The 18,527-nt window shown below is 38.6% G+C and overlaps 1 protein-coding gene across 1 annotated transcript; it reads right to left on the bottom strand.

Moving 5' to 3' along the window:
* Window positions 1-17,078: 17,078 nt before the first annotated feature.
* Window positions 17,079-17,489, bottom strand: LOC138889631 (uncharacterized). Its single transcript, XM_070172965.1, has one exon. It carries the CDS (start codon window positions 17,487-17,489, stop codon window positions 17,079-17,081), a length of 411 nt encoding a protein of 136 aa, XP_070029066.1.
* Between the last annotated feature and the right edge of the window lie 1,038 nt (window positions 17,490-18,527).

Genomic DNA, 18,527 nt, shown 5'->3' on the forward strand with positions numbered 1-18,527 from the left:
AGTGTGACGAGGGGTTGGAGAAAAGTCGTGACGATTAGCACAAGGTCAGAATGAGCTCCCGCGCTTAAGTTAGATATTAGCGTTCAACAAACAAAGGAAGGCATTCAAGGGTTCTCGAAGGGCATGGGAGCATACAGAAGCAAATCAAAGTAAGGAAGGCAAAAATCAACAAAGTATATTTTTATTCATAAAAAATTGCGTACAAGCAGTCCTCAAGGGGTCGTTACATAAAATTACAAAAGTCTACAAGAGTCTACACCTAAAGCGGAGGAACAGAAGGATGTACATGTGATGAAACACGGATGACTGGTCCGCCCCCGAGGATCCATCTCGGTATCAGCATCCTCGGGCACCGCACCCTCGAGCACATGTTCTCGAGGGTGACTCCTTCGATCTCAACCTCCCATAGGTTCCCATCTCAATCCCCCGACAGAATCATTTCCCATCACTTCGTTATGGGAAACGCGGAGACCATATGTATGCGGCGAAATCAGAAGACTTGATTTCTCGCCGACAAAACATTTCGGGAGCATGCCTCGGGATCCCAAAGGTAGGGGGTTGCAACTGAATCCTCGATCTTGGGAATCATCGAAGCCCGACTCGAAGAAAACTAAGAACGAAGCAAGGACAGAGGGGGAAGTACTCTAGGCACATGGCTAAATCTGATAGGCTCGGTCTATCTAAAGCTTATGCTGAAGCATCATGTCAAGCCATCCCATCACCGTACTTTGTAGCTGATCCCCACGTACTTGTAACCGATTCTCCCCTCCTATATAACGGGGACTCTCCCCACCTCTTAAGGGGATGATATTGCTCCATTTCTCCACAAGTACAATAATATCTCACTCTCTCTTTTCTTCTAAGTGGTTCATCCTCGCAGGTTCGATCCCTCCTTCGCATTTATTATTTTCTTACTTGTTCTTCACCGTATCGTTTAGTATTGGCAATATAGAGCCTTGCTTAATCATACCTCTAACTGTTATACCATCCCCGATAGTCCGAGATCGACACCAACACCGACCCCAAGGCCCCATCGACCATCTCCGAGCTCGGGCAATAGGCCCCTTTGGTTTGATTACTTCCTCGCCTTAACTCGCATTTTATCTTTATACTTCACGCTCTTAGCATTAACTCCTTTAACAACTATCTTGGGAATAAATCACGTATTTTTAGAGTCTCATTTACAAATTTAATTGTTGTTACCATTTTTACGGTAAACAATATAACAACCCCACCTGCATAAATTAATTAATCATATTTAGATTCGATTAGTAGTATCTATATAAATGATTTAGTGGCCCTTTTTGGACCAACATTTTCATTATTCTAATGATTAAGAAGCCCTTTTCTTGCCATTTGAAAAGGATCATAAAGCATGATGATGGTTAGAACGTGCAAATCTAGTATAATCTTTCCATGTGAACCAAATTAAGGACCACATGCCTTGATTCTTTTTCGAGTTTCATTATGATTTTATGAGGAGTGTTGACTAGAATATTATAGAATAGCAGGAGGAAAAATTCTTTATATATGTGAAGAAACTCTGAAATAAGGTATGTCGTGAAAAAGGTATCACACAAAATGGGGGATGTAACATCATTCCCTCATTTAGAACATTCGTCCTCGAATGTTGACTGATGCACTTATCATTTTCATAATCTGTGGCTTGTGCAAATACTTTAGTACTCTCATTGCCATCTAGGCAACTTTTCTATGAATAAATTCAAAGGTCATGGCATCCCCCCATTTAGGCCTCTTTCTCACACTGTGACTTATGGTCGGAACCCTTCGAACTTCGTAACTGTTGCTACCTTCTATCATGTAGCTTGTACGCCTCTGATCTTGTAAATGCACCTATGTGAATCTTCTCTCCTTTTTGCTCCAGCTTTTAGCCAATCTCTAGGACTCACATTATAAACATATACAATGCTTGAAAAGATGTCCCTCTAGGTATCTATAGGTATACTGAAGTTCTTCGCTCAATACTTTGTTTAACTTACGAATATTGTTATACCTTATTTCATAGATGCCCTTATCCATTCATATGAGTTTACTGCATATTGGAAGGTCATACTATACCAAAAATCATACTTTGATTTATTGTTACTAAGGTCTGTTACCGAACTCCAGGTTACTTTCATTACTTATCCCATATGTATAAATCTATGTCCTTTGATGCTTCCTCATTACTTGCTTATCTTAAGAATGATCTCACCTCATACCTTGTGACTTGTGTCCATCTATTATTGGTGCACCTCAATATTAATCTATCATATGCCACTGCTAACTTGATCTTTTATGTAACGTTGCCACTAGGGCTCACGTCTCATTGGAGACATTTGGAGTAATTAGATTGATCCATCTATGGGCGATACTATACTTCCATGACCATATTTCATAGTATCCCAATGTGATTCACCTTACGTGGGTATTTTAATCCCGTACAATTCGTGAAATCCTCTTAAAGTCATTATTCAATCGAAGGCCCAAACGTCATTCTTTATCCATCATAATTACACCCTCATTCTACTACCAGAGCAACATTCCATTTATTCTAATTGCCATTAGTCTTAGACTCTCTTGGGTTCATTCGGGCTATACTGAGCTTTGTATAACTTAGAGAAACCATCAGCACTTCTTGTTTTCATGGGCTTAATCACGAGGACTTATCCATTCTCGTCACCTTCTGACTCACCCTTTCTTATCCTTTTTCCTGAATTCCTAAAAAACTTGTCGCTTTACCATACTTTAGCTTGCCACTTACACATATCCATTTATACTACTCACAACTTCCCTTCAACTTGCTTGCACCATAGACTTCCTTATGTTATTTCTGGAACATCGAGCGAGATATTGAATTGTCTCAAACTCTTTTATTACTCTTGTAATTTAGACCTCTAGATACCTAGAACCCATAGGCTAGAAAATATGCCACTATCATTCTTGGATACTGAATCCCATTACTTCTAGCCTTTTGCTCTAAGTATGGACAATTCAAAACCTTCTACATTTGAGTATCTCGTACGTTGTTCATCTTTACCTTACTTACCTTAGCAAGCTTACATTACATCTTCTATCTCTTTCGTGAACTTCCTTCTACATAGGTATGATTCATATTCACAACTTGAAGCTCTATTATAATACTTGCACCTCCTTACACAATCCGGTGAGAGTTTTCATACTGACTTCTAATGAGGTTGGTACCCTTCTAACTGGCTTTGTCGTGGAGTCATTATAGAATATGGTTGTCGTACTCTCTTGTACCTATAATATTAAAATTAATCCTGCAATATTCTCAATCACGAGGTCTATAATTTTTTGGGTCCAATAATCAAATTCCTAATTTTTTTATTAATGTAACTCTTTAGTTTCCTTCTCCTTTTGATCAACCTTTGCATAAGCTATCTTCCGATCTGCGGCTCATGGTGTTACTTTAGACTTTCAAGATGCTATGGAATATCTGTGATACCATCATCTAACAATTTAATCCTTTGTCTATGACGTAAACTTAATTATTTCTTTTAACTTACACCGGAGCCTTCTATGGTTGTGCGATTACCATCCTATATGCTGCATGAATAATACTCTAAAGTATTGAGTGCATTCATAACGTAACTAACTCTTGATCATTGATCGAATAATTCCTTCCTTTCCTTCTCAGCTTTTTTAAATGTAAGCAATTACTTTCCTTAGTTGTTCTGCCACATGTTGCATGATTACTTGGCTTATCGTAGTGACCACACATATTGAAATTCCATACAACCCATATGATCTTGAATATCACTTCTGAATTTACTCCCCGTTCAATAGCCACGGTAGGCGCCACCTTCTTATGGAGTGCATATAATGTTGTTGTTAGACTGTTGTTACAAGACCATTTCCTTTTTAGGTCATTGTGCTTAGGCTGTAGCCTTCTTCCTTATTTCCTCAGCTAGTCTTTCATTATAATACTTAGGGAGGACCCTCTGACTCTTGTAAATTTGTGAGCTTAATACGGACCTTTTGATGTCCTTCCTTGCCTATAATTATCCATAGTGACTTACCTCCATGCCCTTGTTCTTGAAGGGTTGCTTGTGAATTGATATTTTGAATGTCTTCCCAGTAGCACTCTCTTTTATTTCCGTAACATTCATACGGTACCTTTAACTACCCCTACTCCTATCTGAATATATCTCAAGTATTACCATGACACTAGGGTTCACTATGTTTATCTTGCACGATCAGTTGATTTGTCCATGCCTTCTTGTCTAGCCATAACTAGGCTCTTCTTGAACCAACTAAATAACTATTTGTTGGCCCATTCTCATATCAATATTCTGTGTAATCTTTCTTGGGTTATTTTATTTGTCTTAACTTCCCTCTCGTGCTGATTCCTTATTTATTTATAACATACCCAGTAGGAACCCTTACTTCATTTCCTTGAAGTCATGTTTGCATAATGTTCTAGAATTGTAGCATATTTATAGGTTTTGTATAAGTGTAGTCTCGTCCCTTTTTAATTTTAGTTTTTCTTGTTCACCAGCCTATATCGATTTCTATTATTCTGGGGTCTAACGTTTCCTTCCGATAGTTGCGTTGGAGTCACAAACTTATTTTTTGAAGTGAGGTTATGACTTTATGGCCTATACTCTTTTGTTGTATCAAGGCCTGTCACCTTTCGTTTTTCCCTTCACATGACTATAGACTTTGTAATAATATCATTTTTTTGATCTACCATTATCCTCCATGTACCACAATTTACTCATAATGCTTCATTACTCTCTTCTTATTTTCCTGCTAACATTTCCGTCTATCACTTTATTCTAAAAACTGGAACAAAACATTCTTTTGCTTTTAGCCCCTCTTTCTCCATCCATTGGCTCCTCAAATTTTCTAACATTCTCTTTCTACTAGAGATGGGAGCCATACTAAGGTAATATTTATCCCTTACAGGCTTCCAGTGCTTATCTTTGTATTATTCATATCTAGATGTACCATTTTAAGGTGCACCATCAAGGTGTCTCATAAGGAGATCCATTACCATGTTTGCACTATCCTTCGGAAATGTCAAATAACTTTACCGATCCACCTACTATATTAGGTTACTCTATCCTCAGTCGGATCCTGATAACTCGTCCTTGTCTTAAACTATTTTTTTTGCTCCCATAAGGAATAACTGAGATCGGTGTGGCCGATTGTACATACATCTGTCACTGTTGAAGGTAACTCAAAATGCTTATATCTCCCTTCCTGAATGGTAAATAATGATAATCTTTATTAACTGGGTACCTCGTATCCTTCTTCATCTTGCTTCTTTTACTTCTTGAAACTTGTATTTATCTTTTGAGTTTCTCATTGTCTTTCACCATAAAGATGGATATATATTCTTGCCTTAAGGTTCCTTATCAAGAGGCTTACTTGCCTTAATATACACATGATATGCTGAATACCTCAAATTTAACCATCATAAGCATGATGCAAATTAAGTTCCTCTGACTCAACTCTTCCACAACTATATCTTTTCCCAACCGTCTTTCTGGATGTAGGCATCTTTGTATTACGAATAAGATATAGTTTGGGGAATTGAGTTCATACAATTGAGCTCTACCACATGATCTAGAGTAAGAATAAAGAGGTGATAGTCCTAAATGCCCTGTAGCCTCCTGCTTATAAGTGTGGTGCACAACACACCTATAAACAAGACTCTACTATACACGGCTTGTAGAATCCCTAGGACAGAACTGCTCTGATACCACTTTTGTCACAACCTAAATGGATGGGCCGAAACGGGCACCCAGTACCTTACTCAACCGAGTACCAATATAGCGTATCTTTTCATGTCATACTATCATGGATAACTAAGCCGGAAGGCTTCCTTGAGATAAGTAGAATACAACAAGTGAAACCAACTTATACATAACACATACAGGTCTATAAGACCAAAATAACCACTCGTACACCAAATATAGACCGACAAGGCCATACAATCTTTTACGTACATGAAATTTGTCTACAAGCCTCTAAGAATACACATATAAATCATACTAACTAAACGAGCAACTCCGAACTAAATGGAGCACACCAACATCTTTCGCTGAGCTGATAGCCTACTTGAAGGGCTCTCGACCTGTATATCGGGGCCTGCGGGCATGAAGCGCAGCGTCTCCGTGCAAAAGGGACGTCAGTACAAATAATGTACCGAGTACGTAAGGAATGAAAATCAATAAATAATAGACATGAGAGAAACATGGAGTAAATGATTCGACATGTACGTTTTCATAACTCTATAAACCATTTTATTTTTATAATGTCATGTATATGCGTATAAATGTCATACCATGCATGAGTATATGTGCTCCTAACATCATCAAGCCTCTGAGGGCATCCTATCATATCATCTCAGCCACTGTGGGCAAATCATCAACATATACCAGCTGATCAGGTGGTGGTGCGCATATAATGCCGTAACCTTTTCCCATATCCCATATACATATATATACATATATACGCATATATAACAACGTCTGAGTCATGGGTCAATGTACATGTATAAATGCATGAAATGAATATGAAATACATATGAAATACGTTAATAAGATTTTCTCGAAATGCCATAAAACTCAATATGCCTTTCGGATAAAATTTATCAAATACGTATTTTCCTGAGACCCATGAACAGACGATAAAATAATAAGACACATGGAGAATCAAGAACATAAGCATCTATAACATTTCTTTGAATAGAGTTATTTATGGAAGTTGTGCATTTGCACGTTTGCATCGTATGGATCATGCCAAAAGAAAGAAGGGATAACCTTAACATACCTGAGCCGATTCTATTGAAAATCCATCTAACACACGTCAATTGCAATAGCACGTAATGGCGGATTGAAGTAGGAAAAAATCAGTATGATATTCTTGAGAAATACTATACCGTGCTTCCTTGGAATCACATCTTTCGCATAATCGAATCTTGGGGTTAATCTTTCTAAAATTCTTAACTAGCTAGCTTGGTAACTTCACATTGTTTAATCTACGTTAGTTGTTACTTTCGTTCTATGTTATTTATTGAAGGAGAATGGATGTGAAGCTTCGGTTTTTCATTTTCTATTGCATTTGTTTTTTAATAGTAGCTAATTCCCTTTTTCTTAAAATAGTATATAATTGACGTTAGAAGAGTTTGTCAAATATTCAAACTTTTCCTCCTATATATTTAACTTAAGAGTCATACATATGGAATTGGGGCTGTTGCCACGTTGAATTTTTATAAGGGTTATCCAAAAATATCCATTTATTCCTTAATTACATGGTTAATCTTCCACCAAAAATCCACAATTAACAAAATATCCACATAATTGAGAATTATCTCAAATTACTTAAAATACTACTTACTTTTATCATACTTTATACACCTTACTATCATGCCATATGGTATCTTCTATGGTACTAGTTCATAAATACCGGGTATTTTAGCTCGGGCCATATTTCATCTCAAAATATCAAACTTCGATAAAATTCATTTTCTTCGATTTTCTTACCCTCTCACCTTCACGAATTTACTTATCACTTGTTTGAAATAATACAATACTTATAATATAGAAATAATCTCATTCCCGAACATACGACAAACTTTTAACGTACGAAAATGCGGGATGTAACAATAAAGCCTTCATCAACGGCCTTATCAATAAAAGACAATAAGGAATTATAGTAACCTTCAACATTTAACAACCCCACCTGCATAAATTAATTAATCATATTTAGATTCGATTAGTAGTAACTATATAAATGATTAAGCGGCCCTCTTTGGATAAACATTTTCATTATTCTAATGCTTAAAAGGCTCTTTTCTTGTCATTTAAATAGGATCATAAAGCATGACGATGGTTAGAACATGCAAATCTAGTATAATCTTTCCATGCGAACCAAATTAAGGACCACATGCCTTGATTCTTTTTCGAGTTTCATTATGATTTTATAAGGACTGTTGGCTGGAATATTATAAAATCCCAACAGGAAAAATTCTTTAGATATGTGAAGAAACTCTAAAATAAGGTATGTCGTGAAAAAGGTAACACACAAAATGCGGGATTTAACAGGGTATATGCCTGCTATGATCATAGGGACAATGGTATATGTCTGCCCCTCGATACCATCCATCAATATTTTGGTTACCATGGCCAGTCTGGTGTGGATTCTATCCCCTTGGATCGGGAAAACTATCATACCCAAGAAGCAGACGATGAACACAAAAACCATGCGGTGAATCCAACCCAAGGAAGTGGTGGAGAACTCGTCATCAAAAATACGATAAGATCTGCTGTGACCGTATCATTCATAGAGGAAGTCGAAAGGTATGTGATATTTCTTCAGGCACTCCAAATCCTCATTCCTTTTCAGACCCATCATTTTCAGAAACCCCCTAGTAGTGCGATTTTCTGGCACCAATAAACCAGGACTATCCCAAGGTAGCCCAATGAATCCCCCTATTTCTTCCAAGAGAGGGGTCATTTCTAGGTTTCCAAAGAGAAACACGGCTCTTTCTTTGTCCCAGAACATTGTGGCAGCTTTGATCAACATGTTGATCGGTTGGAGGTACAATAGAGAAGGTAAATTTCCCAAGACCCTTTTCACATGATTTTTATCACTTGGTGGAAGATCCTCCCACCAATTTAGTAACAGTGGTGGTATGTTATGGACCATGCCGAACCTGGGGACTTCGTGCCTCATTTTCTGCAAATCAAATATGGTTACGCTCTTTCCTCATTTAGATCCGACTATTTCTACAACAATTGTTAGCATATTGGCACTTATTGTCTCCAAAATTAATGCACAAAATCGTGGTTGCGTCCGTTGGGATTATGGAAAACCTGGTGGACTTTTGAACGAGGCTTGTCTTAAAGAGTTATTATGTGGACAATATATTAACTCGGCTAGGTTTAACCATGATGTATGTATAATTAATCAGAGTAAGGTTTCTATAGAGGTCTAGACTTGTACCCTCAAGCGGACAACTCGAGGGGGAAAGGGACGGAATCGTCGACTGCACCGCTAATCGACTAGTTTTACCGCAAATAAGCCTTTCCGAATTTAAAGGGTGATATATAGGAAGGGGGCAAACACTAATCAAGAATTGCTATAGGATTGATTACGCACAAGTGAAATATGATGTTGAGCATGATTTATGCAACAATAAATAGCATGGTGTCACGTATTTGCACATTAAAAATGATAAATGCGGTATTTAATAATTGAAAGACGTTTAAGAAAGAAAACAATGAGACAAGTCAGTTTCTATAATAAAGGAAATCATAAATGCTTGAAAATAGGCAATTAAATTTAGATAAGGGGGAAAAGGAAAGGGGCACACATATTAACAAAATAAAGCACGCTTAAGACTAATTCACAAAAGGCAAGTTTGTTATGGTAAGAGTGTCGCACCCCCTTTTTCTTGCGAAATTGGGTTTATGACATTTGGGAGGACAACTCGTTCCCTTTGGGGAATTGGGTTTGAATTGAAGAGTTACCACTTAATGATTAAAGTGCACTAGGACACTAGGCAGGGTTTGTTTTGAGTAACCAGAGATTGGGTAAGGGCTTGAAATTATCCCAAGAGGAAGGTGTTAGGCACCCCTCAGGATCCACTAGTGTGGTTCCCAGCCAAACTATTGTTGTGACTCAAGTGCAAATAATACATAGGCAAATAAAGGCTTCAAATAAGAGGGGATTTTCACGTAATGGTTACAAATAAACAAAAGTAAGAAAAAGGAACTAAAAGGAGTTGATTTTCTTAAAAGAAACGGTTTAAAAAGATTTAAAATAAACAAAGAAAACAAAGGAAAGGGGGGTCCTAGGTTTATTAATAATATGGATCACCCCACACAACATCCGGTAATCACTCCTCAGTGAGGGGCTACACGTGATGTGATTGCGTGGTCATAATATCCATATCTACCCTTTCCCACCCCGTTAAGGTATTAAAGCGCGGAATGGTCTCATTTACTTATTGCATGCTATTACACGCCCCAATCCTATTAGCCCCGGAGGCACTTGGGGCTACTAATCTTAGAGGGAGGACGTATTGGGCTTATTTGTGGTTTCAAAAGGTAAAATACTAAGGCGACAAACAAAACACATATAGCAAGTTTGGGAAGTATATAAACAAATAAAAGGGCTCAAACAGACCTCATTTAAACCAAAGGAAGCACATAATGTATCATGACTTGCATGTACTGTTTAAGGTCTGATTAAAACTTAAAGGGTCGAGGCAGACTGATTTATTACATAGTTCAGATAAGAAGCCCGAATCAAGCCTGCCTGCTAGTTGTAGCATATAAAATCTGACTGAGTTTATAAACTTTCACCCTATGGCTTGCCTAAGTGCTGGATGAAAACCTATAGGCATGATATCTACTGATTCCAGAAATAATGAAGTAAACATGAATACATACTGATTTAAGAAAAATCGTCTGTTATTAAAGAAAGGCAAGTTTTAGCAAAAGAGCATGTGTCACTGTTACTGGTTTTAGATTTATAAGCGAGTGAAGCGGTTCAGATTCGATTAAAGCTCCTATAGGCATGCTTTTTATGTGTTGTCGATTTTGGACACTTTTACAAACATAGCAGAAATCCAATAAGCATGGCATCTAAATGTTGAATTTCGTTTAAAGCCTATGAACATGATATCTAATTGCTGTTGATTATTTAAGACCTATAAACATGTTTGCCTAATGAGGAATGCATATGCGAGATTCAGAAAGAACCCATAGGTAGGATATCTATATAATATGCAGAAAATTCAGAAATTCCTATAGGCAGGATGTCTATATGTTATGCAGAAATTCAGAAATAACATATAGGCATGGTGTCTATATGGGAATGCAAGATTCCTATAGACATGGTATTTATACATGAGAATGCAGAAACTCTTCGAGACATGGTATCTCTATGAGAATGCAAGATTCCTCTAGGCATGGTGTTTATATGAGAATACAGGAATTCATAACTCCTATAGGCAGGTTATCTACCCCTTTTTGCATACATAGTTACCTCTCCCTTTTCACTAGCCATCCCCGAGAGTCTTATTACAAAGTTATTACAGCCTAGAAAGAGTAAAGTAAAGAAAATACAATCAGAAAAAGTACAACTAAGGAGAGCATAATTCAGACTTCCTGTCTGAAGTATGAAGTAAACCAACTCCAAGAGATCTTATTTCAAAGCCTTTCTCCCATTTGGATGAGTCAGAGTTCCCTAAGAATTTCATAAGAACTCCGGGCAGTGCTTACACCCAAATGTATCACCAGATTAGGACATAGTGCACTCCTCAAGTGTCCAAGTTCATAGGGAACTCAAGGTCCCAAGGCAAGGCTTACCAGAGGGGGGCAGAACTTAGGGACTTAAGAGAGAGTGCAGGTGCAAAAGTAGGATTCTGAAAGGGGAAAGGGGAAAGGGAAGCATCTTAAATCAGTACACATAAGGGTATAGGGGAATATGGAAGTTGCAAGAGGCAAAAGAAAAGCAGGCTGACGGCCACACCCAGCAATGGGATATGCCGGCACATCCTCCAGTCTGTTTGCTTAGAGGTTAAAACCCCATTAGTTCAAACTTAATTCATGGGCAACAGCTCACATTGGCATGCCATAAGTCACAACTCTCAAACACATAGCGGTAATGGGGATAGGGAGAAGGGATTCACAGTGGAAACAGGCAGAAAGATATGAGCATACTAACTTGAATATTGAACTTTAAAGAAACAGTACAGTAGACATGGATATAAAAGCTGTAAATGAACACATTGTGATAATGCTAAGAACTAAATCCAGACATACCAGTTTTCAGGGAAATAAGTAAAGAAAAGCAGTAGGTCTTGTAAAACAGGTCACAGTGCAGACAAGAAGAGAATATTATTATGAGAGAGTATGAGTTCAGAAGGATTCCCTGTTGTAGTGTGTGAAGAGGTCGTGCCTTTTATAGTGCAAAATCAGGCAGAAATAAGGTAAGAAAATAGTTGAGGAACAGATTGTCAATTAAGAATCAATTACACAAGACTTCCCTTAATTAGGGAATTCAGATTCCAACGGGTAAAAACGATTTAAGGAAAGAAATTGAATAAGCACTCTGTGCAAATCATACAATTAGGAGAAAATACATAAAAGGTTATTTAAGGACAGGATTTTGAAGTACACGGTTTGTGAAAATATGGTAAGAAAATCAATTAACAACTAGTAAATCAAAATGGTCTGAGATTTTGCATGAATCACAGAGAAAATCAGCAAACAATGGAAAGAAGTCAATCAGACCATATTCAGAGGGAAGTGTGAACTAATCACAAATTTGAAAGTCACTTGAGAGGAAAGTGCATCATATATAAGGATCATGTGAGCATGCTAAGCATGAAAGAAAAAAAAGATTGTCGTGTCATTGTGAAATTAGTAGGAAAATTAAGCGTAGAAGAGTTTAGCAAAAAGCCAGAATTGTATGAAAGCAAAGATGTCCAACTCAGTTCAGAGACTCAAAGTTAGTCTGAAAGAATTAGGGTTTTTTTGAAATAGACCCTAGTTCAAGCAAACCACAAAGCAGAGATGAGAGGGCAAGCAATTGAATCGAAACATGTTTAGAGGTTTCAGAAAAGAACTGAAACTTCCAACATGTTTTTTTCAGCAATAGAGCTCCTGAGTAACATGCAAACACAGTAGAATGGTTCAAAGCAAATAAAGTGAAGAAACTAATTCGAAGCATAATGAGAAAAGACTGATAAGAACAGTAGAAGAAGCATGCTTAAAAAGATCTTTTAGAAGAAACTTAAACAGAGCTCAATAGAAGGAAAATAGCAAAAACACTTAAGAACATAGTAAGGAAATATAGTAGAAACATATCAGAACATAGTAGAGAAAGCATACGAGAACATAGTATAGGAAAATACAGTAGAAGAATCACGTAAGAACATGGTAGAAGAAAATGCAAGAACCCAGTAGAAGCAAATACACATAAAAGAAAAAAAGAAAATTAGAAAACACTTAAATACTTTTAGAAAACCCTAGATCGGAAAAGAAAGATTTTGAAAATAGTTTTTGAAAGAAAAGTCAGGAAAACGTTTAATACCTTAAGGAAAGCATGGATCTGGAACAGATCTAAGGGAATCGAAAACACCTCGAAGGGTTAGGGTTTCAGAAGAACCCTAGGAATGAGAAAGGCTTTGCAGGGTCACTGATCTGAGTCGGAGAGGTCAGAATCAAGCTCAGACAACCATGGTACGCCGGAGCAAAGCCGGAGATGACCATGAAACTTCGAATCAACAGAGGTTTGGATACGACCCTTCATGGTCAGGAGTTGAATCTTCATAAATCAGGCGCGTAGGAGCCGTAGGAGGCTGGTGTAGGATTCTGATGGCCTTGGAAGCCATGGATTCCGGTGGCTTTAGGGAGGAATTGGTGGGAGGCGTCTAGGGTTTGAGAAGGTTCGAGAGAGTTTAAGAGAATGGGGGGGGGGGTTCAGAGGCGGCTGGTAGGTAGAAAATGGTTTAGGTTTAGGGGGGTAATGGGTAATTAAAAATGGTAAGGTTGAAATGTGGTCGTTGATCATTTGGATCAACAACCTAGATTAAATAGGGGGTCGGGCGGGTCATTTATACGGCTGTGGGTCGGGCAATTTTAGGAATTGGGATGGGTGATTTGAAATTGAAATTGGGTGGGATTAGGGGTGAAATTAGGCTGAAATTGTAATGAAATCTGGCTAGATTTTAAATAGCCACTTTTCCCCATTTATTTTATAAAAAATAGCAAATTAAATTTGGAAATAAATTGAAAGTAATAAAATGATTTATAACATATAATTATTAAATTAAAAATATTGGACTTAATTTTTATAACTATAAATGCAATCAAATCATAAATGAGGCTAATATTGCGATTACATGCAGTTGAGCATTAAAAATACTAAATAAATTTGTAAAAATATAAAAACAAATTATCTGGGGCTGTAGTTTAGCATAAATATGAGAATTCAACAAGTGAATCACCAAAAATGATAATTTTGGACGCTTATTGGATTTTTCTTGATAAAATAAGGCAATAAAATTGATTTTAAAAGCCTTTAAAATTAAGGAAAAATAATAAAAATATTTATAAATACTTATATATGCATACATGTGCTATTTTTAAAGTATTTTGCATATAAAAATATAGAGGAAAAAATTGGGTATCAACAGCTGCCCCTCTTTACCCGGAAAGGATGAAAGAGTTGTCGGGTAACGATATGATGGCCAATTTTGACCAAACAAAATGGTTTGAAGAGGTTGACTGTGATCTAGTTCCTGAGTTGCTTACATATCCCTGTTATTACAGGAATCAGGTCATATGTAGTTCGGGATTCGTTAGCGGAATATGCCGATGGAGATTTTTCAAGACGGACGCGATATTCGGGTTGGGATGGATGGTTAAAGTCTAACAGGGCTGTAGGAACTGGAGTGCGATTGCTCCTGCTTAGACGGTCGTTTCTCACCGGTTTACCTGCAAACAAGCAATACAAGTGTATATTGTGCGGAAATTTAAACGTGATACAAGTTCCCGTTGGACCGTGAATGTTGTCTTTGGATGGTTAGGATGACGTCCTGGGCCATGAAGCGCATGATAAGGGATTCTCAGTCCATGAAATGATGCTCTCGGGCTATGAGAATGATGCCTCCGAACTATGACTCCTTTGAATAATGATATGCAAAAGATAAAAGGGGTCCTCAGGCCATGTCATGGCGTTCTCGGGCTATAAAAATGGTGCCTCCGAACAATGACGCCTTTGGATAGATTGGCGATTTTTCAGCCCTTGAGATGCTGAGGGTGGCGATCTTTCAGCCGATGCAAGATGTAAATGAAGTGGCGATCTTTCAGCTGATGAAAGATGTAAATAAAGTGGCGATATTTCAGCCCATGAGATGCAGAAGGTGGCGATCTTTCAGCCTATGCAAAATTAACTAAAGTGGCGATCTTTCAGCCGATGCAAGATATAAATAAAGTGGAGATCTTTCAGCCATGCAAAATGTAAATAAAGTGGCGATATTTTAGCCATGCAAGATGTAAATAAAGTGGCGATCTTTCAGCCATGAAGATGGAGGTAGAGCTTAACCTTGGAAGGCAGAATGGTAGCCTTATGCAATGCAAAGAATGCAGATGGAGGTAGAGCTTAACCTCAGAAGGCAGAATGGTAGCCTTGTGCAATGCAGGAAATGCAGATGGAGGTAGAACTTAACCTCGGAAGGCAGAATGGTAGCCTTGTGCAATGCAGGAAATGCAGATGGAGGTAGAGCTTAACCTCGGAAGGTAGAATGGTAGCCTTATGCAATGCAGGAAATGCAGATGGAGGTAGAGCTTAACCTCGAAAGGCAGAATGGTAGCCTTGTGCAATGCACGAAATGCAGATGGAGACAGAGCTTAGTCTCGGAAGGCAGAATGGTAGCCTTATGCAAGAAATAAAAGGCAGGTGGTAGTAGAGTTTTCTTAGCTGATATCTGATTTCGATATTGTGGCTGCTGGGGATATTGTCTGCGTATAGCAATTGTGAATGGGTGACGGTTCTAAGAGTTGTATTCCTGATTAGTATGAGTGTATAGTATATTCGATGATTTTCCAACTCAGGTGCCTGCATCCAAAGAAAAATCATGAGTTTTGTAAAGGGAAAGGTTAGTTCATATCTCCTCCGACTTTGCTTGATCTGCTCGGCTCTATTTCGGTGATACTGTGTGTATCATTGGGGTAGCATTGCTAAACAAAGCAATTTGTTAACAGACGTGCATGATTTAGTAAAAATATAACATAAATACATAATCAAGAATAGTTTTCTTTAGATGAACCGATGACTGCGACGTGGTTCAAGACATTGCAACTATCTTGCTCCGGAATTTTGAGGGTCCTCCTCAAAATTCTGCCCTAATTTACTTGGCTGCTATTTTTGACGGCTACATGCGGTGATTGGCTAAAATTACTTCGGAATTTTAAGGGTCCTTCTCAAAGTTCTGCCCTAGTTTCCAATTGTGGAGGGGGTGAGGAGGGGGGGAATGAAAAATTTATTGAATTGTGACCAAACCCATAGGCTGCCTACGTATCCCCTCTTAAATGGGAAGCAGGTCAGGCGTAGTTCAAATTACATCATATAAGGAAAGCATAAAGGTTACACATGGTATCGCTTGACTGCGTCTGAATTGATCGGCTTTGGCCAAACTTCCACGTCCATTTCTGCAAGTATGAGGGATCCTCCTGTCAGAACCTGGTGAACCATGTACGGACCCTGCCAGTTGGGAGAGAATTTTCCTTTGGCTTCATCTTGATGCAGAAAAGTTTTCTTTAATACCAGTTGCCCCGGTGTGAATTATCTCAGCTTGAGTCTTTTGTTAAAGGCTCTAGACAATCTGTTCTGATAGAGCTAACCGTGGCAAATTGCATTCATTCTCTTTCCGTCTATAAGAGCTAGCTGCTCGTAACGATTTTTCACCCATTCTGCGTCGTCTAGATCTGCTTCCTATATGATCATTAAAGAAGGAATTTCCACCTCGGCGGGAACGACTACCTCTGTACCGTAAACTAGCATATAGAGGGTTGCCCATGTTGATGTGCGAACTGTGGTGCGGTACTCTAATAAAGCAAATGATAACTTCTTGTGCCACTGTTTATACTTCTGTATCTATTTCCTCAATATATTCCTGATATTCTTATTGGCGGTTCTACGGCTCCATTCATCTGAGGTATGTAGGCTGTAGAATTCTTGTGTTTGATCTTGAAGGTTTCACACATGGTTTTCATCAGGTCACTATTGAGGTTGGAACCATTATAAGTGACAATTGACTCTGGGATCCAGAACTGGGTAACGATACGGCCGCAGACGAAATCTGCCATGACTTTCTTAGTCATTGCTCTGTAAGATGGTACTTCAACCCATTTGGTGAAATAATCAATTGCTACTAGGATAAATATGTTCCTGTTTGATGCGGCAAGTTCGATTGGTCAAATAACATCCATTCCTCATGCGGCGAACGGCCACAGCGAGCTTGTCGCATTAAGGTCATTTGGAGGCACTTTTATCCAGTCTGCATGTATCTGACATCGGTGATACTTTCAGACGTATTGGATGCAGTCCGTATCCATAGTCATCCAGAAGTAACCAGTGCGGAGTATCTTCTTTGCTAAAACAATGCCATTCATATGTGGACTGCAGGTCCCAGCGTGGATTTCTTCTAGCAGTTCAGATGCTTCTTTTGCGTTGACACATCTTAGCAATCCTAAATCAGGAGTCCTCCTATACATGATTCCTCCGCTGTGAAAGAAATTGTTGGACAACCTCCGAAGTGTGTGTTTTTGAGTAGGATTTTCAAGTTCTAGGTATTCTCCCTTCGTCAAATGTTCCTTGATTTCATGAAACCAAGGCTTTCCGTCTGATTCTTCCTCAACATGAGCAAAATAAGCTGGATGATCATAGATCTTTACCAGAATGGGATCAATAAAGTTCTTATCTGGATGTTGTATCATGGATTATAGGGTATCCAATGCATCGACAAACTCAATCTAGACTCTGGGAACATGCTGGAACTCTATCTTTATGAACCTCTTTCTCAACTCCTGTAAGTGATGCAAATAAGAGAGTATTTCGGAGTTCTTAGTTGCCCATTCTTCTCGGACCTGATGTATAAGCAAGTTTGAATCTCCAATTACTAGCAACTTTTGAATGTTCATGTCAATGGCCATCTTGAGCCCTAAGATGTAGGCTTCATACTTGGCCATATTGTTGGTACACAGGAATCTGAGTTTGGTAGAGACCGGATAATGCTGGTCGATTTCTAATACCAGGACTACTCTTATACCAACTCCTTTGAAATTTGCTGCTCCATTGAATAACATCCTCCAATCATCATAGGATTCTGCAATGTCTACTCCTATCAATGATACCTCTTCATCTGGAAATACGTTTTCAGGGGTTCGTATTCTCCGTCCACGGGATTTTTAGCAAGGTGATCTGCTAGTGCCTGCCCTTTGATTGCTTTCTGAGTCACGTACACAATGTCAAATTCGTTCAATAGAATTTGCCACTTGGCTAGCTTTCCAGTGGGGATGGGCTTCTGAAAGATGTACTTCAAAGGATCCATCCTTGATATGAGATATGTCGTATAGGCACAAACATAGTGCCTCAGCTTCTGCGCCACCCAAGTCAAAGCACAACAGGTGTGATATAACAGTGAATACCGGGCCTCATACGGGGTGAACTTCTTACTGAGGTAATAGATGGCCTGCTTTTTCCTCCATGTTTCATCATGATGACCCATAGAGCAACCGAACGCTCCATCCAATACTGCGAGGTAGAGTAATAGAGGTCTACCTGGATCAGGCGGGACCAAAATTGGTGGTGTTGGCAGGTACTCCTTAATTCGGTCGAAGGCCTTTTGGCAGTCATCGGTCCATTTGGTAGCGGCATCCTTCTTCAACATCTTAAAGATTGGCTCACAGATAACTGTAGATTGTGCTATGAACTGGCTGATATAGTTAAGTCTCCCCAAGAGACTCATTGCGTCC

Source organism: Nicotiana sylvestris, chromosome 4, assembly GCF_000393655.2.
Source record: "Nicotiana sylvestris chromosome 4, ASM39365v2, whole genome shotgun sequence".
In the NCBI taxonomy this organism is placed as follows: domain Eukaryota; kingdom Viridiplantae; phylum Streptophyta; class Magnoliopsida; order Solanales; family Solanaceae; genus Nicotiana; species Nicotiana sylvestris.